The 26,995-nt window shown below is 40.5% G+C and overlaps 1 protein-coding gene across 4 annotated transcripts in view; it reads left to right on the plus strand.

Annotated features, from left to right (window-relative positions):
• The window catches only part of LYRM4 (LYR motif containing 4), a 149,501-nt gene extending 122,719 nt beyond the window's left edge, over positions 1 to 26,782 (plus strand). For all 4 annotated transcript variants that reach the window (XR_007355194.2, XR_007355195.2, XM_048839781.2 and 1 more), the window contains one exon: positions 26,401 to 26,782. Coding sequence is in view for 1 of the 4 variants with exons in the window: in XM_048839779.2 (XP_048695736.1) it covers positions 26,401 to 26,472 (72 nt within the window). In the remaining 3 variants the exon portion in view is untranslated. The remainder of the gene's footprint in view (positions 1 to 26,400) is intronic.
• Positions 26,783 to 26,995: the final 213 nt, after the last annotated feature.

The following is a 26,995-nucleotide window of genomic DNA, read 5'->3' on the forward strand; positions in this document are numbered from 1 at the left end:
CCCGCACTTCACCCTGCCCCAGGGGAGGGGAGGGAAGGGAAGGGGGGCGGAGAAGAAGCTTGGTCCTGCCAGCTGCTGCTGCAGAGCAGGCAAGCTCCCCCTCCCATGCCGTGCTGGGTTCCTGCCCCTCCTCCTCTCCCTCTCTGCCGCTGATCAGCTGATGGCCCTTGTGAGCAAGAGGGAGAAGCAGAGCTGCAGCACGCTGCTCCGGGGAGGAGGCAGAGAAGAGATGGGGATGGGGGGTGGAATCAGGGCATATCCCCTCCAGCCTCCTGCCGTGAACCGCTCCTGCACCTCCCCACACACCCCAGCCCTCTGCCCTGACCCCTGCACCCCCCTCACACACACCCAGCCCTCTGCCCTGACCCCTGCACCCCCCACGACCCCAGCCCTGACTCCAGCAGCCCCACACACACATACCCAGCCCCCCACAGCCCTCTGCCCTGACTCCTGAACCCTCCTCAACACCCCCAACCCCCTGCCCTGACTACTGCACCCCCACACACATACCCAGCCCCCCCACACCCCATGTCCTGACTCTTGCAACCCCTACATTCCCACCCCCACCCCTCACCAAATGGGAGCTGCCCAGGTAAGCAGCCACCCCCAAACCTTCTGCCCCAACCGTGAGTCCCCTCCCTCATTCTAGCTCCTGGCCAGATCCTACACCCCAACCCCCAGCCCTGTGCTCAGTGCACTCCCACCCTCAGTTCAGTGCAGAGAGAGAGGAAGAGACTGGCCTAGAACCAGGGAGAAGGTAGGTACCCACTCTGTGTGGGCAGGGCCGGGATCCCAGACCGGCAGCAGGCTGAGCGGGGCCGGCAGCTGGGACCCTGGCTGGCAGGGGCTGGCGGACGGAACCCCAGACCGGTAGCGGGCTGAGTGGCAGCGGGCTGAGCTGCTCCGCCCACTGCAGGTCTGGGGTCCTGGCCGCTGGCCCCGCTTAGCCCGCTGCCAGCCCCTGGCCAGCCACGGCCCCGCTCAGCCTGCTGCCGGCCTAGGTGAATGGAACCCCAGGCTGGCAGTGGACTGAGCGGGCTGGCAGCGTAAGATCAGCATTTTAATTTAATTTTAAATGAAGCTTCTTAAACGTTTTGAAAACCTTGTTTACTTTACATATGACAATAGTTTAGTTATATAATATATAGACTTATAGAGAGAGACCTTCTAAAAAACGTTAAAATGTATTACTGGCCCGCAAAACCTTAAATTAAAGTGAATAAATGAAGACTTGGCACACCACTTCTGAAACGTTACTGACCCCTGTTCTACAGTGTGTTTTTGTGATTACTCAGAATAGACTCCAAAGGTACAGAATGAAAGCAAAGAAGAATAGAATGATGATAAATATTTTAAGAGGCCCTGTGACATGCTTTATTTTTTTTTCTGATGTCAGACTGCTGATCAGTGGATTCACAAACTCTAATGATGTGAGAGTTGTTATAATGCAAGATTTCTGAAGGGGTGTTTTGTTAGTGATACTATTTGGCCTGTGGCATAGGCTGTTTTTAATATGTCAGTTGTGTCACATGCATATATCTTCAAATATGATCCTTGACATTAAACCACTGATATCACTGGAATAATAGTAATACGTATCTCTTATATAGAACTTTTCATCAACAAATATTGAAGTGTTTCAGAATCTTTAATGTATTTATCCTCTCAACAGCCCAGGGAATGAGGACAGTTATGGGAAGTTTTGACTACTTAAACTGGGTAATTCCTCAAATATGTTTGACAGAACATGACCTAAAGCAGCATTTGAGTCGTGCTGGAATGCTCTGGAATGCTGTTCCTGCACCTTTTTGGGAACTTCTGTTCTGGTACTTCTGCTAATTCTAGCTGCTTCCCAGCTTCCGTGGAAGGAGTGGGGTCCTGATGCCAGTGCCCCTGTGAAGGGAGCTGGTCCTGGGCCAGCCCCTTTCCCCTCCCTGGCTACAGAGCCTCCTTTGAGCTGTCAGGTGTTGATGCAGGCCTCAGGTAGGGGGCACTTGGCAGCAGATCAGCAAGGAGGGAGCTGGGGACACATAGGAAGGAGCTGGAACCTGGTAGCAGGGACATAGACATTGGAGTCCCCTTCACACACACACACACACACACACCAGGCACAGGTGAGGGGAGGTAAGGATTGAATGGGCTCTTTGGGGAGTTGCCCCACTGCTCCCCTGGGCCTCTCCCAGCTCCCCCACAGCACCTATATTCCTCCTAGTTCCCCCCACTAGTCCTACCTTGCCCTGTTCCCCTCAGCTCCCTCCTGAGGCCTCCCGCTGCTCCCCCCAGTAGGCACCTCAGCCCTCCCCCACTCAGAGCAAGCTTCCCCCATCTCTGGGGTTCCAGCACTACTTCCTTTAGGACTCAAGCACAGGGCTAATGTCACCATTAACATTGTCTATAGAAACAATCCTACATTCCATTTGTTGCTGCCAAAAAAATAATCCATAGACAAATATAAAAATCATTATGCTTGTTTTCCTAAATAATAAGAACTGTGGGTATGGGAAAACCTATGCCCACTTACACCTGCTTCTTCTCCTCAACTTCAAACAAAGTTCCCCCCATTAATTGGCTAATTCATCTCTCTCCTAATTCCTTTTAAAGTACTTGCCAAGTTTAGATTTTCATTCTTTTTTTTTTTTCCAACTTCCCTGTGGGTCATTTAATGGTACCCCCCCTCTACCTCTGCGTTCCTATGGTAAAATTGGTTGGGGCTGTGTGTGACATGTTCGTTAGATGTTGTATGGGGGGGGGGTTAATTGCTGATTTTATTGTTACTGTAATAAATCCAAAGGGAGTGTGTTTAAAAAGCTCCAACTGTTATCCCAGACTTTGTGTAATGTGAGTAAATATCAATGTCTGGGCCTTCGAGACCTTTTAACCTTTTGTCTTACTGATATTGGGAAGGTCATGTGTATCTTGCAAGCCACACTTTTACCACATAGTTAGTAATAAGGTGTTTGTACTTCGATGTTCATGATCTTCCAAAAGCCTAGTCCATTTGTCAGGATATTACTGAAAGGTTTCTTCCTTAAAGCTCATTTTTAAAGTTTCTATTTAGATCTCATTTGGGTTATTAAGCCCTAGTTGATACTCAGCATATTAAGAACAGTAATGTTTAAATGATCCTAGGTGGCAGCTGTAATGTAACCTATAAGAAGTCAACAATATTGTATTCTTGAACCTGCCTCATTATGTTTAGACTTTTCATAATTTCCAAAGAATCCACCCGCATCCCACCAGATTGGTGCACAGAGACAAAAACCCTCAGCAGCACTCGCACAATCATGTGGGAGTTTTTTGCAATTAGAATGCTACATTATTTCCCAGCCTTACTGCAAATACTCACTCTTCTCTCATTTCCAGTTGCAACGTGCTCTAGGAAATACCAAGGCAGGTCTATATTCCAGTGTGAGACTAAGGGCTTGGCTACACTTGCAGATGTAGAGCGCTTTGGGTTAAACCAGCCTTCGTACAGCGCAGTAGGGAAAGCGCTCCAGTCTGTCCACACTGACGGCTCAAAGCGCACTGGCGTGGCCACATTTGCAGCACTTGCAGCTGCATTGGGAGCGGTGCATTATGAGTAGCTATCCCAGCGTTCAAGTGACTGCAGCGTGCTTTTCAAATGGGGAGGGGGTGAGGTGGAGTGTGTTGTGTGTATGTGGGGGGAGAGAGAGTGAGGTTTTGGGGTGCTGAGAGTGTGTCAGCATGCTGTATTGTAAGTACAGACCCCCCCCTTCCTCCACTGGCTCTCTCTCACTCACTGAAAGCAAACATTAGCTGTTTGTTTTTTTCTCAGAGCCAGCACTCCGAAATGGAGCTTTGAAAGGGCCACTTCTGCATCCCTGTCGGAGTTCACAACAAAGACAAGAGAGGCCACTTCAGTTAATGGGATTATAGGACGTTTCCAGAGGGCAATCAGAGCGCTGTAATATAACTCCTCGTTCACACTGACGCTGCAGCATCTCACCCAATACGCAGCAAACGTTATCCCTCTCGGGGAGGTGGAGTACCAGCAGCGCTCTAGCCAGGGAATCAGAGTGCGCTACGTGCCTTGCCAGTGTGGATGGGGAGTGAGTTAGAGCGCTCTGGGCGGCTTTATTGCGGTATAACGTGCAAGTGTAGCTAAGGCCTAAGTATGGAAGAGTTGGGAAAAACAGTATCGTGAACAGCGCAGCCTTCATAAAAAGTCTTTCCCTGTGCTGTATTTCTCTCTGACACAAGCCCTCTTCTTTCACCCTCTGCTATTCCAAAGAGAGGAAAGATTAATTAAACCAATCACTGAATGTTTCCCACCCACACTACCCAAAATAACTCCTTGTACAGAATTAGCTCTAACCAGCTATGCGAAACCCAACAATTTAATTGCAGCCAAAAAATGAAGAAAATGTGCTGTCATAGTTTATTCCAGTTAGTCATGTTAATATAATCTATACCCTGTATTCACATAAACACAGACATCTCCATGCTCAAAAGCTGGAGGATTTGCAAATAATTATTTTTTCTCTCCTTAATTTTTTTAATGTCCGTGAAAAGAGCTAGGAAGACAGCACTGGAAAATGAAATCATCTGTGCATGGAACAGATATAGAACAGGACAAGTGTAAGCTTCCCCCAATGAAGAATGGTCCAGTGGCTAGTTTGGTTCCTTGGGGGTAAGGACTCCAAGTTCTCCATGCCTTCACCACAGGCTTCCTTTGTGATCTTAGGCAAGTCACTTAGTCTCTCTGTGCCTGTTTCCAATCTGTAAAATGGAGATAATATTCTGTTCCTCACAAGGGTGTCTTGAGGACATTGCAGCTTGTGGGTTCATATGAGTACCATGCTAGATAAATGCACAGGTGCCACCTCCTGGAGTGCCTCAGGAAGTGAGAAGGCAGTTCATTTTCCATGTTGATCAAGTTATTGTCCTCTGCTGAGGCTGCCAATAAAGCTTGATAATTGTAGTAATGCTTTCTGAGATGTGGGCATGTGTCTTTGGGAACTGGACTGAGATCAGCACAGTCATTTCCCGTCCTCCAGAGTACGGTCATCATATGGTGACAACTTTTAGTCTCTAACCCCAGTCTGGTTTTGAACTGATGTCCTGAGTTCTGCGGATGTATCTTCTTTTCATTCGTTCCCTGTTCAGGATTTTTAAGAATCTTACATATACAGATAACTTCTAGAAACCCCAGGCACTATTTTTTTCCTAAAGGAAATTTGAAATATGACAGTCTTTAGTTCCAAAGGGCTAAATGGGGTTACCGTTACCTGAGTCTGTGTCCATCTGAGGACATGAAAGTAAGGATATGGTCTGTTTTCCAAAGCTTTACTCTTTAGTTCTGCTTGAACAGCGCATTTTGACTCATGTCATTTTTCAGAAATAGGATTTAGTAATATTAAAATGAGAGTGAAAGATGTGCAAAGAAAATCAGCTGTCATACATCATGCAAATCTAGATAAAGAAGAAAGTTGGTCATGTGTAGGGACCAGATTATCAGAGTTTGTTAATCTGTTAGGGTTTTCACAGAAAAAAGAAGTCTGTTTTACACTGAAATTAAACTTGATTTCATTCCTAGCATACTTGCAGATCAGCCAAATACGGTAGTAGCCACAACAGCAGTGATTTGATCTGAAAATATTTGAATGGAGACCATTACAGACAGACATTTTTTTTTTTAAAGATACAAATCTGTCAGAGTCTACATGAGTTAACGCAAGCCTCAGCTTTGGAAACCGGAAGATGGTTAGAGTCTGTATTTTCTTAAGACAAATGATGCTAGTTGGGTTTTGTTTTTTTTTTCTAATTTAATTTTGTAATATGTCGAGAGAGAATTTGAATCTCCATTGGGAAAAGCCCAAACTTGTAATTAAATATGAAAGGGACGTTTAGTTTAGCAACATTACTCCAGAGAGAGAAAGAGACCGAAACTTTATAATAAGTAGTACTACGTTTTAAAATCCAGTTTAATCTCTGGCTCTATCCAGGCCTCTACGTTTCTGAAGAAAGGAAAAAGGGGAGTTTCTAATGCCCTAGATTTTGGAAAAGCCTATATATTGTAGGAGGATTCTTGACTATTTTTTCTTTTAAACAAACTTGGAAAGTTTTTGTTACTCCTACATAGTGGGAAGCCTTTGTTATGTGTCCTGGTAATAAATGGTAGTCTTGTTCTATAATAAAATAGGCACAAATGATCACAGAGTAGAACAATGTGGAGTTTTAAATGCATAACAAGCAGAAGATTTTTTTTAAGTGTATTTATTTAAAGAGATTCCATTATGGGTTTATGTATCTTGCTCAGGATTTTATGCATGTGCCCAAATTAAATTCTAGCAAACATACACATTTCTATAATAATTGATAGCTCACTGCATATCTTTGTTCTCAAAGTATGCCATCATCAATATTGACACAAAATGTTTCTTGTGAAATATTCTACGGGCTTAGATGCCAGTCATGAAAGACAGAGAATGTGAATTTCTAGCAATAAATAATACTATGTTTCTTGGGCTACCTGGATTTTTTTCTTACCTTTTATGTATGGTGAGTTTGTCAGATAAGATTCAGGACAATTAAAATTAAATCTAAATGTTTCCTTCTTTTTTTTTTAAATAGATACTTCAGTTTAGTTATTAAGTAATGACTTGCACCACCAGAAATAAAACTAGCAAACAGTTTCTTCTTGAAAGGAAATATATTTGCCTTAAATATGCTTATACTAGTTCTATTTAGAAGTTGATTAAGTAAAGGCAACATGAACCTATCACGATTATTGAGTCAGCAGCTTTCACATACCCTCTGCCCCCCTCAGGTTAATGATTTTGTGTAACCATATAGAAATCTAACAATTCTGTATATAGTAGAACCTCAGAGTTATGAACATCTTGGGAATGGAGGTTGTTCATAACTCTGAAATGTTTGTAACTCTGAACAAAACATTATGGTTGTTCTTTCAAAAGTTTACAACTGAACGTTGACTTAATGTAGCTGGAAACTTTACTATGCAGAAGAAAAATGCTGCTTTCCCTTTATTTTTTTTAGTAGTTTATGTTTAACATAGTACGGTACTGTATTTGCCTTTTATTTATTTTTTTTGTCTCTGCTGCTGCCTGATTGTGTACTTCCGGTTCCAAATGAGGTGGCTGGTTGACTGGTCAGTTCATAACTCTGGTGTTCATAATTCTGAGGTTCTACTGTTCTCTATATTTCGGTTACCTGTATGCTATTTATTGGATTATGGGTTCGATCCTTCAACGAGCTGAGTGCTTTCAACTCCCACTGACTTCAGTGAGAAGTGAGGGTGCGAATACGTTGGAGGATTGCACCCGGTGTTATTTGTATGCCGTTTGAGCTTTCATTCCACTTCTTATGTATTTGTGGGGTTTTATTAAAAAAAAAATATTTTGTCTCACTGTACAGTTTTTTGTGTGTGTGGTTCGGGGAGCGGATATACACAAGAACGTGTCCAAGTACTGTAATTGTCTGCTGTGAGAGCCATCAATATTAATGCCTCTCACTTCCTAAAAATGACGTGAAAATGAAATGAAAGTTTATTTTAATTCATATTGAATCAGAGAAGTCTGAATAAGTGTTGGATCATCAAAACTCCCATTGACATAATGATGGCAGGATTGGACCAAGATGATGAAGATATTTTATTGCTGTCATAATCATGCTGCTATGCCGACTACGTTTTCGAAGATAAACTGAATTTAATTGCTTTTTAGTCATCATAATCCATAAACTATGCCCAGATCTATTTGATGCAAGGTATTTTCAGATATTTCTTGGTAGAGTGGAAATAAAGCAGCATTTCTGGATGGGGAAGAAAGAGTTATTAAACTTATTTTGAAGTCTTTTATTGTTTGGGATAATCAGATTGTCCTGAGTGTTGTTGAATGGGGACACATTAAAACTTAAGGGGGATATGATGTTCCACAGTGAGCAGTTCACATGAGGGTTCTGTGGAGACTTTCAAGGCCAGCTGTGTTTCATGAGTTGAGAAGGTTTGGGATAACCCCCAAAACGGGTATTTTACAGACGTTTTCTGAAACTAGACAGAGATGAATATAAATATAAGGTTTCAGAGTAGCAGCCGTGTTAGTCTGTATTTGCAAAAAGAAAAGGAGTACTTGTGGCATCTTAGAGACTAACCAATTTATTTGAGCATAAGCTTTCGTGAGCTACAGCTCACTTCATCGGATGCATAAAGTGGAAAGTACAGTGAGGAGATTTTATATATACACACAGACCATGAAAAAATATACATTGTAAGGAGAGTGATCACTTAAGATGAGCTATTACCAGCAGGAGAGGGGGGTGGGGGGAGAAAAAACCTTTTGAAGTGATAATCAAGGTGGGCCATTTCGAGCACATTTCCAGGAGTTAACAAGAACGTCTGAGGAACAGTGGGGGGGGGGGAAGGAATAAACAAGGGGAAATAGTTTCACTTAGTATAATGACTCAACCACTCCCAGTCTCTATTCAAGCCTAAGTTAATTGTATCCAATTTGCAAATTAATTCCAATTCAGCAGTCTCTTTTTGGAGTCTGTTTTCGAAGTTTTTTTGTTGAGGGATACTCACTTTGAGATCAGAAATCGAGTGACCAGAGAGATTGAAGTGGTCTCCGACTGGTTTATGAACGTTATAATTCTTGACATCTGATTTGTGTCCATTTATTCTTTTACGTAGAGACTGTCCAGTTTGACCAATGTACATGGCAGAGGGGCACTGCTGGCACATGATGGCATATATCACATTGGTAGATGTGCATGTGAATGAGCCTCTGATAGTGTGGCTGATGTGAGTAGGCCCTATGATGGTGTCCCCTGAATAGATATGTGGGCACAGTTGGCAACGGGCTTTGTTGCAAGGATAGGTTCCTGGGTTAGTGGTTCTGTTGTGTGGTTGCTGGTGAGTATTTGCTTCAGGTTGCGGGCTGTCTGTAGGCAAGGACTGGCCTGTCTCCCAAGATTTGTGAGAGTGATGGGTTGTCCTTCAGGATAGGTTGTAGATCCTTGATAATGTGTTGGAGAGGTTTTAGTTGGGGGCTGAAGGTGACGGCTAGTGGCGTTTTTCTGTTATTTTCTTTGTTGGGCCTGTCCTGTAGTAGGTGACTTCTAGGTACTCTTCTGGCTCTGTCTTATCTGTTTCTTCACTTCAGCAGGTGGGTATTGTAGTTGTAAGAATGCTTGATAGAGATCTTGTAGGTGTTTGTCTGAGGGGTTGGAGCAAATGCGGTTGTATCATAGCGCTGTACTTTTCACTTTATGCATCCGATGAGGTGAGCTGTAGCTCACGAAAGCTTATGCTCAAATAAATTGGTTAGTCTCTAAGGTGCCACAAGTACTCCTATTTTTTTTATAAATATAAGGTATGCCATAAAATTGAGGTAAGAGGAGAAATAAAACATACTCATGAAAATACCTTGGATGACAGAGACTCCACACAAATCATCATGCAGACTGTTTTGCTGGCTGAATGGACTTCATAGCTCAGGTTTGCAGCCCTCACCAGCAATCAGATTCACATAGAAGGGAGTGAGGAAAAGGATAGAGAAATTGATCTTTCCAGCACACTGCATTTCTAATATTTTACTTCAAATGGAAATGTTGTCAAAAGAAAGTCTTTAAATTTTGAGTGCTATTTACTGTGAAAGCACCAGTTCCTTTCAGATCCATAGTGGTTCACAGTATGTGAATGCCTTTCAGTGCTATGAAATTACTTTATCTCTCTTCCCCAAAAGAATAAGCATATTTATTATTTATTTACACAAATCCCCAAGGACTGGATTTTGTTCAATGTTTCATTCCCTAATAGTCTCTCATAATTAATGATCTAGAGAGACATTACTTGGGGCTGAATCATTTTCCTGTTAGGATGCCAACTTAGGATATGTATGTACTGTGACTGTATTCTCATACAGTATTCAGCTAGTCACAGTGCAGAATACTTTAGGGTGTATTTTACAATATATACAAATGTATTATTTGAATAAAATGATGAATAGGCAAATTTATAAAAGAAAGGCATCCCCATTGTCATTCATTAATCCTGTTGTATTGGTATTTGAACACGTAGGTTCCTCTGTATATAATTTATCTAGGCATTTACATTATACTCCTCAATTTTATCTGAATACCTGATATACTGCATTCTTCATCGTGTTATCTGAGAGCTTGTAAAGGGTGCTACCCCCAGGTACCTCCATATTTTGTATAGTTTTTGCTATACCCTGCTGCACAGTCCAGTGATTATTTTGTTCCATATTTTATGTTCAATGGATTGAAGCCTACTGTAAACTGCACCCTTTTCCCAGATGGGATTGGTCACTTCATGACAGCCTTCCTGTACGAGTTGTGGGTTTCTGAAGGAATCGAGCTGCTCTGTGAAGGCAGGCTTCACCCAGCTTCAGCTCTTTCGTACAAAAATGAGAGAGAAGAGAGAGGGTAGTAACATGTAGCTAATGGGAACAAAGAGGAGAACTATGGAAAGTGAAGAAGGGATGAGGAGAATGGAGAGATCGAGCACATTTCTGGGTGCTTAAAAAAGAAGCACCCAACCTCTGTTTCTATGAAATAATCAATATTTCTATAAAATAATCAATATTTCAGGGTAAAAGTCACTGATGTCCTAGTCCACTATGTACAGATTTTATGTACAACTGTTCACGTACAATAGTTGAGTGATTTATTTGTTGTTACTGCAAAAGATCTGATTCTCTCCTTTTATACAGACACAAGCATTAAATGGGTATTATGTAATTCAGCATCTGATTGCCTCATGAAAGTTATAGCTGCTTAAGTGTCCAGTATAACTACATAAATATAATACTTAGCACTTAAATAGCAAATCTGGACTTCTAGCCTGTTTACTTTCTTTCAGATCATTACATCTAGAAATTGGGAGAAAAACATATTGGAGTAGTTCTTTTTAATGATAGTTTGTCTACCTCTTGCCACAAAGCTTTAAACAGTTTTTTTGGCTCCAAATGCCTGTATGTTCTTTTGGCAAGGAAGACAGCATTTGTAGCGCTCAGCCTCAGCTACTAAAAACTTACAAGAGTTCTATTCTAACTTCTCTTTTTCTAGCTCTCCTTCACTTCCGTTTCCATTCCCACAGAAACAGAAATGGAATCACCGGAAATAGGGAAAGGGTCTTCAAGATCATAAATGTTTCAAAAGTATTCTAATTCTACTAAATTGGCATAACTTATGTATGCAAATACCCACTCACACCTCTTCTGATAACATTTGGTTTTAGCTCAGGGATGTTTTTCTTTGCTAAGCAAATAAAAACAAGTCTGTGTTTTTTAAACATATTTAACATCAACACAAACTGAAACTTGGCAAATCACTGAACAATCTCTGCTGAACTTCAGATTTGCTGCTTTTGCCCAAGTTAGTGTGTGCTAAACTTGATGTGTATATCCTTCTTTTATAAAGTTTTCAAGTCAGAAATGGATATTAGGTATTTAGAAAATTATTGCTTTCATCTAGTGAATGCAGAATTACATTAAACAGACTTACAGAAATTGTGAATAATATTCATTCTGAACATATATTTTCGCACAACATATCTAATTTGGGCGGGGGGGAAATAATACTTTGAATTATAACTTTTTTAAAACAAATATGCAGTGATAAAATCCATTGTCACGTTTTATATAAGCATTTGGCAAATACAGTCAAATAGGAGAGATACTGGGTATAGGTTATAAATAACGGTCTCTGGATCTTAAAAGTAAATAGATTATTCTGACATGTATTAGTAATTAGTTCATATATCAACTTTCATTGTACATTACTATGTGTGTGTGAGAGAGAGAAAGAGAGATTTTTAATAAAAGAAAATTGGATTCTATATTAAATGTTGGGGGGATAATCTTCTTTTATAGGAATTTTTTTCATATGAGGCTTGGTGCTAGATTCACCAGTGCCATTTGCAGGTGCAGGTGAACTGGCTTCAGAGTTTTCCCTTTCAATTAAGTTTTAATTGTATGATTCCTCTGATATAAATATCAGTTCTTTAATCATCCATGGAGTCTCCTACAACTAGCAGAATAGACAAACCTGATTTTTTTAATGTAAAAAAATGTAAAAATCTATTTTTAAATACACACCCCCATAAGGTCTTTTTATACATCATAAAGAGGCATAAAAGAACATAAAGTAAATGACGTCAGATTCTAGTACCAAGAGGAGGCTATCCTTTTCCCTCTTTTGCTGCACATTTATTATAGGGTTAAAAAGAAAAGGATTAAACGCTTTTTCATTTGAATGCAGAAAGAAGTGTTCTGTTATGTTAAACCATCTGTTACTCGTCAGTTAATTTCAGCTCATCATCTGCAATTCATAGAACAGATTGTTATCCCTCATGAGATGGCATTTTTCAGCAAAACATTTTTAGGAAATTGTTTTTAAAAATACAAAAACAGGAGAGCCAAAGGAAGTTATTTTCTTCTTTGAGTGCTTGCTCATGTCGATTCCATTCTAGGTGTGTGCACACTGATGTGCAGTTGTTGGAGATTTTAGCCTTAGTGGTATCTGTAGGGTCAGCTGTAGCACCCTCTTGAGTGCCGCTCTCATGCGTCGGTATATTAGGTGCCGCCAACTCTACGCCCTCTCAGTTCCTTCTTACTGCCAGCGATGGTTGGTCGGAGCGTCTTGTCTTGCATTGCAAGAACATTAGTGGTTCTTATAGTCCATTGGTCTGTCTCCTTTGTTGTTCGTTGATAGGTACTTAGTCAGATCTTTAATTTAAGTGTTAGAGTAGTTGTTTAGGAGTAAAAGTCTCAGCTGGGACTTGGCCTCAAAGTGGGGCATGCCCCGTCCCCAGGCTTTAAGCCATGCTCATCGTGCAGCCAGCCGATACCCATTAGTGACCCCCATGAGCAGTGGTGAAACAAACTTTGCGGTGGCAAGGGCCCCCAACAATAGGGTGCCCCAAAATGCAGGACAAATCTGACAAATGACTGAATTTAATAAGCGTTGCAAATCATGAAGCAGTCCAGGCTTTCTGCATTCTGCGAACTTATTCTGCGAAATGTGTTCTAAATGTGGTTTTTTGAAGTAGTCTAGCAAAGAATTTTGCCTTGCCATTTTTTTTGCTGTCTCAGCAATAGCATAACAGCAACTAAGGGAAATCGTCATTTGCCAAGCAAAGTTGCTTGACCAGTTATCCAATTGAACAAAAGCACCCTCCCCCGCACTTTGCAACAATGCCCATGATTTGTCACCAGCATGTAATGATTCAAAATCCCGTTTTTACAGAGCCAGATAAAAACGCCGGATTAATTGCATTAAACCTAATTGGGTGGTCCACGGCCCACCTAAGTCCACCCGTGGCTATGCCCCTGCTCTCTCAGACATTTTTAATCTGCCTAAAATCAAGGTCAGTTTTTTAGCAATAATGAAGCAACACTATGAGTCTGACAGTCAAAAAGATGAAGAAGACGAAGCTAAGCAAAAAGACAGTTTGTCATCTTATTTTAAAAAGCTTAAAGTTTTGAATAGTGGACACTCATCAGAAAGTATGGGCGAGCAAACATCTGAATTATCTGATCACTTGCCAAGTTGTGGGGATACCACAACAACTGCAAAAGTTGAACAAGTGGACTCTGAAGTGACAATGGAACTACAAAATACTGGTAATTTTGTCAAAGTAAGGGAAGAAACCTATCCTGAAGACATTATTGTATTATGGCCAAAATCTGTTTCATTGGATAAAGTAATAAAGTAAATAAACTGAAAAATGTAGATCATATGGAAAATTTAGAAAAGAGTATGGGGTTGTGGGATGAAAGCATTTTAGACGTCTTCATGAGTCCCATTTTCTGAAGATGAAGAAAAATGGGACAACAGAAATGAAAATTTGGTTGATTTTTTTGGAAACCACTAAGGCAATCTACTGTTATGTTTGCAAATTATTCCCTGACCATAGTAAAGGAAAATAAACATTCATCAATGGGCACTCTAATTGGAGAAATGTTCCAAGACATATTGCTGATCATGAAACTTCCAAAGCTTATATTAATGCTATGTGTAAGTTCGTTCAAAGGTGTAAATTATCTGGAAGAATTGATTCTGTGTTATCAGCTCTGTTTGAAAAGGAGTGTTCTTATTGGAGGAAAGTGCTGAGACGTGTTGTTGCCACGGTCAAACTGCTGTGTTCTTTGGGACTACCTCTAAGAGGACATGATAAGTCATTGTCAAATCAAAAAGGTAATTTTTTAACCTGCCTTGAAAATCTTAGTGAATTTGATGATTTTCTCGAAGAACATTTGAAAAATTATCAGTATTATGGCTCAGGGAAGACCAACTTTTTAACGCATCAAATCTACAATGAATTCATCACTATAATGGCAGAAATGGCTGAGAAACCAATTCACTGATGAAGTAAAGGATGTTAAGTACTATTCCATAATAGTAGATTCAACACCAGATGTGAGTCATGCAGACCAATTAACATTAATTTTAAGATATGTGACCGGCAATGGTGAAGTTGTAGAGCAATTTCTTTGTTTTGTCCTGCTAAAATCCCACACTTCTGAATGTCTAGAGACAACTGTTTGGGAAATCATTGCAAATTTAGGTTTGGACATCAAAAATTGTTGTGGGCAGAGCTTTGATAATGCCGCAAATATGGCAGGAAAATATTCAGGTCTACAGGCAAGACTGAGCCAATGCAAGCCCCTCTGCTTTATTCATACCATGTTCTAGCCATTCTTTAAATTTAATCTGCAACGCTGCAGCCGAATCTTGTAAGGGATCTACAAATTTTTTTTTACTTAGTTCAAAACATGTATGCCTTTTTTCAGTTTCCACGCATTGGTGGAGTATGCTACGATCACGCTTGGAGCAGACAAATGAAACACATTTGACAGTCAAAAGAATTTGTGACACCAGGTGGTCTGCTCCTGCAGATGCTGTTTTGGCTTTGAAAATGAGCTATGATGATATAAAGAAAACCTTATTAGACATAGCCACATCAAATTCTGAAAAACGGCATGTGAAAACTGAAGCGAAATCCTTAGCAGAAAAGTTTGAAAAATACGATATTGCTGTTTTTACTCTTTTGTGGAACCGTTTACTTCAAAGAATTAATGCCATCAGCAAATTGTTGCAAAAGATTGATAAAAAATTTATTGAATGCTACACAATTGTTAGCTTCAGTTAAAAGTTTTGTCATGGAAGTTCAAAATTACTATAGCCCGGTGGAAGTAGAGGCACTAACATTAACAGAAAATATAGGTTCCTCTGATCTATCTGATGAGAAACATAAAAAAAGCAGGAAGTTTTCTTTCGGTGAAACTAGAGACAATGAAATCAATTTAAAAGGGAAAGAGAAGATCATTGTTGAGACCGCCAGTGTTTTTTGTGACACAATAATAGTGCAATTACAGAGTAGAGGTGAATCTCTAAAGAAAACTGTTGATTTATTTTGCGTCTTTTTTGACAGAAGTATGGACAAAAATGCGAAAAGCCACTACGGTAAGAAATTAAGTGAATTCTACTGAGAGGACATAGACACAAACCTTTTTGAAGATTAAGTGAAACATTTCATTCATTTTATTGAAAATGATGAGGTCTGTGCTTCATAATCACCAGTTGATTTGTATAGACTTGTACGTGACGGTTTGCAGTCAATCTTTTCAAATGTAGAAACCATTCTGAAAATATTGTTAACGATACCTGTCACAAATGCTTCTGGTGAACATTATTTTTCTGTATTGAAACAAGTTTAAAAATTATTTGTGAAATACAATGAGTCAGGAACATTTGACAAGTTCGGTAATATTGACAGTTGAAAGTGCCTCTTTACAAAATATTACTTATGATGACTTGATGATTTTGTAAAGAAAAAGTGTAGAAACAAAGCTATATGAATTTTTTTTCCAAATTGAATAAGTTTCTTCACAGGAAGTTAACTTTTATTTTTCCATTTATGCATCATCTGTACTTTTTATTTTTACACATTTTTCACATTAGCGTAATGCAAATACAAGCTTTCATCTAGACCAGAAGTTCCCAAACTGTGGTCCAAGAACTCCATTCAGGTGGACCGATGAAAGGTTATAAAGTTTTTTTTTTTTATAAAGCACTCTTGTCCAAAGCACTTTACAATAGTTAGCTAACAGTACAAACAACATTTGGAAAGATCACTAAGTGGTCCACCAAGACCCTCAGCAATTTTCAAGTGGTCTGTGAAAAAAAGTTAGACTACAAAAACAATCAAGGTACCTCACTTTATTTTCATTTACTTCATATTATTTATAATATAGGAGGAGGATGAAGAAAAAAATAATGAAAAATTGGGAGGGGGGGAGTTAAGAGAGAATGCTCTTTTTCTTGGCTGGGTCCCGGAGGGGCCAAAATGAAGCTCTGCACAGGGCCCCACTAACTCTAAATCTGCCACTGCCCACTAGAGCTGTTTAAAGTGTTATGGGGGAGTCCCATGGAAAGGACAAGTGCAAGATCTGCAAAAACTTTCACCCTCAAACTCCAAAGGAGCAGGATATCTGCTTGAGGCGCACTTCATCCTGCCTCGGACCTCTCTCAATCAGAAAACCCACCTGGCAGCGGTCCCCCTCCCCAGTGCCTAAGAAGCAGTTGAAGTCGACAGGCCGATCAGCACCGTAGAAAAAGGGAGCTTCAGGCAAAGGACCTGTGTCAGGCCATGTGCCTTCTGCGGAGCTGTTCGAGGGTACTGCTCCAGTCGGACCCCCTAGCCCAGCCAGGGATCTTCCTATGAGTCCTGGGAGCAGCATGGGGTCCTGGCCCCTCGTAGGGTCATCTTTGCCCGAAGCAGGCCTGGTGGCCAAAAAGCAAGTAGGCCAACCAGCACTGCAGATGCCAAACCAGGCAACGGACCCGGACAAGGTGCTAGACGTCAGGAGGGCGCTAGCCTGCTACATTGAAAGGACCAAGCCATTCCGCAAGTCAACACAATTATTCATCAGTGGCCGACAGGATGAAAGGTTGTCCGGTGTCCGCTCAAAGAATTTATTCTTGGATCACTGCCTGCATTCGCTGCTGTTACAATCAGGCAAGGGTGCTGCCTCCAGCGATCGTAATGACCCAGTCAACCAGCACGCAAGCTTCCTCGACAGCTTTCCTAGGCCAAATGGCTATCCAGGACATCTGTAGGGAGGCCACCTGGTCGTCCATCCATATGTTCACGTTCCATTATGCACTTGTCCCGGGTCTGCTGGGTGATTCTGACTTCAGTAGAGCAGTACTGCAAGCTGCTAGACTGTGAACTCCGAGCCCACCTCTGAGGATACTGCTTATGAGTCACCTAGAATGGAATCGACATGAGCAAGCACTTGAAGAATTAAAAATGGTTACCTACCTTTTCGTAACTGTTCTTCGAGATGTTTTGCTCATGTCCATTCCATTACCTATCGTCCTACACATCTGTTGGAGTTGCAGGCAAGAAGGAACTGAGGGGGAATACAGTCGGCGACGCCTAATATACTAGTACATGAGCACAGCATTCAAGAGGGTGCTACAGCCGACCCTACGGATATCGCTAAGGCAAAAATCTCCAATGACTGTGCACATGGGCACGCACGCACCTAGAATGGACTGGACATGAGCAATACATCTCGAAGAACAACAGTTACGAAAAGGTAGATAACCGTTTTTTCTTATAGCATTGTTCATATTTCTACATTGTTCTGCTCCTGTCCTCATTTACATGTTAGTTGTCTTGACTAATAAAATGACCCTGAGTTGATAATTCATGTATTTCCCTTCCCTGTCTGCCCTCCCCTCTACTTGCCTATGCTTCAGATATAACCATGCTTGAACACAATTGTAATACGTGCCTGTTGTAATAAGGTTCCTTTTTGCCCGTGTGGACAGAAAGGAAACGTTCTAACCATGTGTGGGAGCTATTTTTGAACTGCAATTTGTTTATTAATTAAGTAACATATTTACCAAATGTACCCATATGCCACAGATTCGATTACTTGTATTATTCCATAAGCAAATGGTTAGTTGCTTGGGGTGAGTTGATGTTGGGTTTGGTTTTAAATTCCAGACATGCCATCTACAGTAAATCTTTATATTCAAACCACATATGAATAACAAAAAGTAACCTTTAAAGGGAGAGAAACGTAATGGTTATTTCAAGTTCTTTGATAATCTTTGCTTTATTTTTCTTAATTTTAACAATACAATTTTAAAATATTGTCTTATAAGGGATTTTGGGGGAAAGGGGCTCCTTACCCGCAGTAGCGTGTTCTCCAAAAATATTGGCTCCACAGAGCCCTGCTGTAGGTGCTGGACACGTAGTCATGTGGCCACAGAACTTTTTTGAGCAGTAGTTACCAGATGGGGATGAAACACATGTTCCTCAAGCCCAGCATTCTGTAAGCCAAGGGATTTAAATACTGTGCTCACTTTAACAGTCTGTTAATTCCTCACTGTCCATCTGTTGGCGAAGTCTTTCCTTTTCACATTTATGTTTGTTTTACATGTAGTTGTTCAGTTGTAAATAGTCCATGGGTAGTTTAATAGTTACAGTATAAACTCAGAAGTCTTAGTTTATTGTTTACAATGTCTGTTTCTGGGTCACTTTCAAAGTTGGCAGATCTGCTTGGGAAAATGCCAAATGTTCCTCTTACATCGCTATGATCCTCACATCAGAGAAGAATGAAAAATGCCTTCCATGTGTTAGGGAAGGGCACTCAGCCCAAGGCTGTGATGCCTTCAAGGCCTCACCAAAGGGGCCCAGAAGAATTGAAAGACTCTTCTCCCACACCATCTCCTGCATAGAGCTCTGGTAGTGCATAAGTTCGTACGCTTTCTCCCAGGAAGATCTCTCCACACAACAGTAATGTGGCCAGTAAACCCCTCTCAGTAGCAAACCCTGATACAAAATCCCAAACGGAAAAGGGCCAATGAACCCTATACACACATGCTCTTCGTGCTCTTACCTAGCTCTCCCTCCTCTTTATTGAATCCTCTAAGTCTGGATGTCCTGTTTTGTCCCCAGGGCTTTTTATTTCTCTTACCTTTCTATAGCAGCATTGTTAACACCCAAAAAATGATGAGTCCCTCTCTCACTGACTTAAACAGGAGCAAAATATCTTTGAGTGCATTATCATTAATTTAGCTGGGCACAGGATGGAAAATAAAGGGCACTGGGGGAGCTCTGTGGGCATTAATGGTGCTGCAGGCAGGGAGATAGGCAATAAAAGAAATTAATCGGTGGGGAAAAGATATTTTCTTGTACTCCATTAAGTTTCCCAGGTACAGCTCTTAAAGGTGTGATTCTACTCTGAAAAGTGACTAAAAATGGCACTGTGCAGTTCTGTGTTTGTCAGCAAACTCAGTGGTTTCCCTAAAAATACACTCAGCTTACAAGTGAGATGTTGTCTAATTTCTAGCTCTGCAGTTTTGTCTCAAATCTGAGAGTCAAGGTGGGCTTTTTCTTTTCTTATATCACTTCCAATAAGATAGATTCTACAGTCCAAGTTATATTATCTGTGACACCTGTGACATTTTGCACAATTATTTCCTAAGTTCCAATCAGTTATAACTCTAATGAACAATGGAATCCAGTTCACCCTCTCAGCTGTGCTGGCTCTTCAGAACTAAGAGAGTAAAAATGTTGTAATTACTAAATTTAATGGACATTTTGAATATACACAGGACTGTTGAGTAAGGTGCCATTTTTAAAGTAGTCACTTTTCAGAGAATTGCACCTTAAAGTGACTTTGGCAAAATTGGAATTAGAACCATAATCATCTGACTTTCAGGTCCACAGTCTCACTAAACAAAAATTCTCTTCCTTGGAGTGGGTAGAGTTAAGGGTGATGTTGGCACCTTAAACAGGTTTTCTGAATTTCTAGTTTTCAGAGTATTAAAAACTACAGCATTCTACTAATGTTGTTTTCAATGACAATATGCTTTTATACTTAACTCTGTTTTAAGAGACTTTTCTTCTAGGATTCTATTATTCTTGAGAAAAAATTATCCTTCTAAACCTTTTTTATAGCTGTGAAACATTCCACAATAGGTCCTCCTCTTATCATTGCAACCAGCTGTGATTGAGGGAGAGCTCAGTGTTCAAGTGAACCAGGAACAGTAGGAAAGTTTCTTGCTTTTTTTCTGCCACACCCAAATGATCTGTGAATGGTGTGGGAGTTATAGAAAGGACAGATTCAATCAATACTTACTATTCAGCACCTTCCTTTCCTTTTCTTACTGTCAATTTTGCCCATTTTACCCCAGCCCCATACTACTTATGTTACAGCATTTGTCAAATCTGCAGGTGTGAGGGAAAAATCAAGTATGGTTTCATATTGACTTTTATCTGAGCTATCCTCTATCGGGGACTATACCTTTCATGTGCAAGGGAAAGAACTTGATGCTGTAGATATTTTTCATCTCTAATTACTCTGGTCATCCTTACTGATTTTGTTTTTTTCATTGATTAAATTGTTTCAAGATAATATATCCCTCACACAAACTAACTACAAATATTTGGGGGTACGGCTAAAATAATCCTGTGTAATCACATCGAATGGTGGCGCAGTTCTATATTGTATATTGTAAACTGTTTGGGTAGAGAGGCTGTCATCGTACTTATTGATAAAGTGCATAGCACATTACTGGCACTGTATAAATATTTAAACATCAAGTAATTCATTCAGACCTGAAGTGTATCTCTACCATCACTTTGGTTTTCTGTTCCCACAGATTCTTTCATAAATGTTTTTTATTCTATAACTTTTCTTGGAGGACTAAAGTGTAAATTATACCACCAGTTATACAAAGGGTAAGAAAAAAACTGAAGGGGAGGTTTGTGGAGCAAATGGTAGGATTTTCTAGGCAAACATCGCTTGTGGTAAATGAACTGTGATGAAAATACTGTGACATTGACCCCTGCACGCTGGCTTCCAGCCATTTACCAAAAGAGTAAATGTCTCATTGTGCATAAATTACAAACATGCTTGGTGAAGAAAGAGCACAGTAAATAGCCATTTAACTCTTTAATGCTTTGTGAGAATGAGTGTGCGGTAATATAACACTAGTAAAACATTTTCATTAGAATCAGCGCCAACAGAATATCTTTGTAGAAGAAGTTATTGGGATCTTAGGAATTAGTGAATTAAAACTGAAATGTTTAAACACTCTCTTGCAGTCCTGCTGATATGGGGGTGTGTGAGCATCTTAATTTTTTCAGCAACTGTAAAAGGAATTTGTGTCTGTTCTGTCTAAAGTGTATGTGATCAGGGTATGTACAAAGCTTTAATCGTCTTATTGGAAGTTCAAGGATAACAGTGGTTGAAGAGCTGAGGTTTAGAAGTTTAACGTAAATTTTCTGAAATAAATTCTGGAACTACAAGAAAATCCTACAAACTGCAGGCAGATTAGTGAAGATGCAGTGGCATAGTGTTTAGGGCTGAGTGCACACTAAAATGTGTGTCTGTGTATGTTTATTGGGAAAATGAGCGAACATGTATGTCTTTAATGGAGATTTTCATATATCCAAGTCAGCCATTCCAACAGTGGAGAACATAACCTCTTACCCCAGGTGAACAGAAAATAACTACATTTTTTGACATTCTCCTCCTGCAAAGAAGCTTGCCCTGCCTGAACACACAACTTCACTTCCAGGTTCTAGCAGATAGAAGAGCTCTGCTTAGCAGAAACATAGTTTTTTATCTTGTCTTTAGTGAAATTTTTTAAAGCTTTAATTTATTAGCTTTCTTTATTCCGCAAGAGAGTAGAGAGGGAATGTTGAATCTTAGGTCATGTATACATTGGGTATTTTCCTGAGCTGCCAGCCACCAGAATAGCACCACCAGTACGAATCTCTATGTAAGCAAAGGAAGCCACATCATGCCACGATGGCAGTCTTCTGGGGTGCCAATGAAAATCACAGCTTCCCATCTCTACATAAGAGGTTTTCACCAGTTTAGTTACATCCACAGCTGGCCAATGAGTGCTGGAAACACTCCACATGGCCAAAACCTTAGATGTTTGCCTGACTCAGAAGTCAGACACTCAACCTCCCTGCCTCTTCCTTTGAAAAAAGGGAAGAGCTGCAGTTCAGGTTTCACCCTTGGGACATTGCCATTCAGGTTGTCCAAAGATCTTGACAAAGTCCTCTAAAATGAGGGAAGAGGAGGGCCTAGTGTCCAAATAATAGACACAAGGAAAAAACCTTTTTGAGGGGGGAAAAAACAATAAACTTTGCCTTGTATATAATAAGAGCCTTTAAATCCATGACAGCATACACAGCTTATTTTTAAAATGCAGTGCAAGGTTTTAGATATGAGCGCAGAGAGACTGCAAATTTCATCTCAAACCCAGAACAGAAAATGAGTGATCCATTGACAGTTTAAAAAAGAAGTTGTAATGGCTGAACCTGTGACCAAGCTATAATGAGAAATTCTTCTCCGGTTTATTTAACTAACCTCAAAAACATCTACCGTAGATTTGGCTGGGATGTAACTGCCCATCCTCTCTTCCCCTTCCCCCACCCCCAAGTGATACAAACACAAATGTTAATATTTAAAGCTCCCCAGCCTGCTACTTTAAAACCAAACATCTCTTACAAAGCTGAATTGAACCATCTGGTAGAAGTCACTGATATAGCAGGAAGTGCTGCCTCTTGCAAACCTGATTCAGCAAAGTGGTGGGAAGGCTGAAATAGTGTGGGGGGAGAGGGGGGGGTTGTATCAACCAAGGAGGCCTCCAAAGCTGAAACTGCAGCACAGATCAGCTGGAAATTCATCCCCCTTGCTTTTCTTCATGGCAGGATGAAATCTCCATTCCCCAAAAGTGACGTAAGTAAGAAAACAGATTCTTTATACTGTCCTAGAACTTTAAAATTCCCAAGGTGACAAGCTGGGTGAGATAATCTCTTTCATTGGGCCAACTTTGTTGGACTGCCTGTTGTGCAGGATGGCTGCCTATGAACAACATTGAGTTCCTGTAGAAAGGATGCTCCCTTCTTCCCGGACAGATATGTTAGTTGCAAAACATTTTTTAAAGCTTGTTAGGTATTTAATTTCATGGTGATAAGCACATTGTAAATCAGCAGGAGCTGCCAAAAAGCAGGGCACTTAGTTGAGAGCCTAAATATAGATTTCAGAGCCTAATTTTAGACCCCTCAGGTACGAACATTTTGGCCTAAAATGTTCAACTATATTAATTTAATTAAATGTCATGGCAGGGTTTATAATATAGCAATAATTATGACTCTGCAGCCTGCCACATAACCCACATGTTGCGTGGTCTGCCTGATATAAGTTACTTTTTGTTGGGGGTATATACTGTTTTTTTCTTTTTGTGAAATAATATGGTTTTTCCTAAATTGTGTATACAGCTTCTTTTTTCATATACTCTATATACCACATCTACTCCCTATTAATCAGTGTTGTTCATGGGCTTTTGTTGACTTAATTCTGTATGCTAAGGGAGTGGAACGTTTGCTGGCAAGAAACGCTGCTGTTCCTTTAAGAACGACATATTAATCTTCCCTTCAGTGAATAGTCAGTCTAAAATCCAGTGCTTTACAAGTTTCAGACCAGGCTATTTATCAAAAGGGGACTGTTCATTTCTTAGAAGGGCAACATTTATGCAAAGGTGCATCTGTGACAGTGTGGGGAGTGGATAGCAAAATATAACTTAATAACTGCTAGCTTTTTCTTTTTTAAGTAAGCTAATACAGGTTTGAAACATTGAACTTTGACTTTTATATTGCTCTCTAGATTCCTGCTGCATTGACGCACTGTCACAAGTAATGCAGTCAATGATACTTTGTAATATATCAGATTCTACGTAATACCGTCTAGATAGATGTAAATATTTTATATAAATTATGCCATCTTTTTCATCCTACTTCAGTAACCGCAAGCTGAGTTTTTTTGTTTTTTTCCTACGTTAATAGTTCAATGGGAGCTAATGGGTGTCCTGCCTTGTGAAAACCAGGACACTTATTTAGTTGGCTGACTATGGATTTAGAAGCCAAATTTTAAACTCCTTTTAAAAAGAATCTTGGCCTCTGATGCTTTCTTTAGCCTAAACTTCCTCTTCCTCTACCCCTTAACTGGTCTGTATGCCAGTTGGTTGCTACCCTCTGCCCCACAGGTGGCAGTGATTCACTGGGAGTTTACGCAGAGTTTATAAAGCAAGCTCAAAGGTAATTAACACATAAGACAATGGGGAGAAAAATCATTATTTGGATTACCATAGTGGCTAGGAGTCCTATTCATGGACCATGAACCCACTGTGCTAGGTGCTGTACAAACACAGACCCTGCCCCCAGGGAGCTTACAGTCTAAGAATGAGACAAGACAACATATGGATGCAGACATACTAGAGAGTACAAGTAAACAATCAAACAATATTGACAGGCAGTGGTCTCAGTATACCAATAGCCTAACCATTGTCATGTTTTTTTGTAGGCATCATGGCAACGCAGGGTTTGAAGGAGGATAATGTTAGCTTTGCGAGAGGGGGGGCTCCTTCCAAACATGAGGGACAGCATGGCAGAAAGCAGAGCTGCTTGTTCAAGAATTTAACAAGTGGGTGATGGAGGCTGGTACTGTGGGCCAGTCACAGGTGAGAGTTGACCTCTCAATAGTGGATGAGAGGTAGGAGTGGGGATAGGCCATGAAGGGCCTTGAAAGTGGCTTATGTTTGATGCAATAGAGAAGGGGGGTCAGTGGAGCGATGCAAAGGAGGCAAAGCGACAGGCTAGGGAAATGATCATGACAGCAATTTTTTTAATGGATATGAGCAGGGCAAGGCTGCGTTTGTCATTTGGATAGGGAAGGCAGTATTTTAGAGATGTGACCGCTGACAGAATCAACAAGATTTAGACATAATCTGGAAGTGAGGACCCAGAGGGAGGTCCTAGTCAAAGATGACACCCAGGTTATTGGCCTGAGTGATAGGCAAGATGGTAGTGCTGTAACCCTAACCCTAACCTGTGGAGCTTGAGCTGACCACTAGACATCCATATGGAGATGTCAGAGGAATAGGCCAAGATTTTATTTTGGACAGGACAAGAGGGAGTAAGATCTGTGAGTTGTCAATATATAGAAAATAGCTGAATTTGTGTTTATGGATAAGATTACCAAGAGATAAGATGGCAGAGGGAGAAGAGAAGGGAACCCAGGACAGAGCCCTGCAGAATCACACAGAAAGTTGGAGGATGGACAGTCCTCCGCGGGACACACAGAACGTGTGATTAGAGAGGTAGGAGAACTAGGAGAGAACAAAATCACAGAAACCAAGGGAGGACAAGATTTCAAGATGATGATCATGGATGACTCTGTCAGAGGTGGCGGACAAGTTAAGGAGGATGAGGATGGAGAACTGGTTCTGAGATCTGGCTAGGAAGAGGTCATTGGCGACTTTGTCTAAAGTGATTTTAGTGGAGTGCAATGGATGGAGGATGGATTGGAGTCTAGGATGGAATTAGAGGAGAACTACTCCAAGCAGTGATTGTAAACAGCACATTCTGTGAGCTTAGAGATGAAAGGGAGATGGGGTTGTAGTTAGAGAAGCAAATGGGGTCAAGGGGTGTTTTTTTCAGATGAGAGAAATTAAACTGTGAGGGGAAAGCTAGAGGAGAGGGGGAGAGTATGGAGAACAGTAAGAAGGAGATGAGAGTGGGTGCGAGGGAGATCAGGGGATGGGCTTGGATGGGGTCACTGGGAATAGGGAGCAATCAGGAAGGAGGAGGTAGAGCTGGTGGGAATACTAGAGGGATGATAACAAGGATGGGTCAAAGAGGAGGAGGAGGACGACGGATGCTATGTTGCAGAAGAGGGGTGTTGTGAGAGCTATGGGTGAGTGGCAGATAGACCAAGTTACCCACCCTCTCCCCTAGAAAATCAATTTTTCATTGTCTGTAATGCTTTACTACTTAACTATAAAGCACAGAGATCCTGGGTATGAATAGTATGTTATGAACAAGAAGCTATTTCTATCCATTATATGTTACTGATGTACAAATTGTGTAGGGGACCCTATCCCCCTCAACTACTTTTAAGGCAAATTAATTTGTGAATCCCAAAGAGGTAAACGAACAACTTCTGTGCATTAGTCTCCACCCAAAAAAATTCTTATAAAGTTCCTTTCTATTTGTCTAAATATATTTTGCATTTCCTTTCTCTGTAGTTATTAATTGCATATATATTAACCTAACAAATGTGTATGCATATCTTTTTCCTTACATTGTCAGTACTGGGTTGAGAATTTAAGTATGTGGCTGTTTTATGCATTATTATTTTTTGCTGGCTGGGTTGATGCTGACTAACAACGTTGCAAAAAGAATACAGACTGTCCACTTTCACTTTTGTTCTCAGCTGTGCATTTTTACTTCCCTTTACTTCCCATTGGCCCTCTAAGCCTGTCTTTTCTTAAATATTTTTTGTTTTATTTCAGGTTACCATTGGTCAACTCTATTCAACCCAGAAACTTGTTATTGAGAGTCCAGAAAACACAGAGATAATCTGATCATCTAGCACCGTTGGACCATCCTCAGCATTCTGTAGTGCTGCACATCGATAGCATATCCAATATAGTGTGTATGCACCCTGCCTGAGTTTGAAAAACTTATCGGTATAGTAAAAGATAAAGCTTTTGAGATGCTCAGTTTTTGGCACCAAAACAGTCTAGAATTTCTCTTCTCATGGTTCATGCACTAAAATGTACTGCTAAGCCTACAATAGCGTGTAATGTATTCCTAATATCCCCCTTGCTAGTATTTCATGTGTAATGAGACTGTTTCTTGGCCTTATTTGACAATAAAATTCCATGAACCGAATACTTGTAATCAGATATTTTCTTCTCCCAGTGATCTTGCAACTTACCTGGCTCATAAAGGATACCAATTATATTTCAACCAATGATACAATTGTTTACAATTACTTTTTACATTGAGCCCCAGTTCATATGGAAATATGCAGCCTACAGTGAATAAACTAAATAGCTGAATTTGTATGGACTTGGTGTGGGTAAGTTCTTGTTAAATAATTTA

This window comes from Caretta caretta, chromosome 2, assembly GCF_965140235.1.
Source record: "Caretta caretta isolate rCarCar2 chromosome 2, rCarCar1.hap1, whole genome shotgun sequence".
NCBI lineage: Eukaryota > Metazoa > Chordata > Testudines > Cheloniidae > Caretta > Caretta caretta.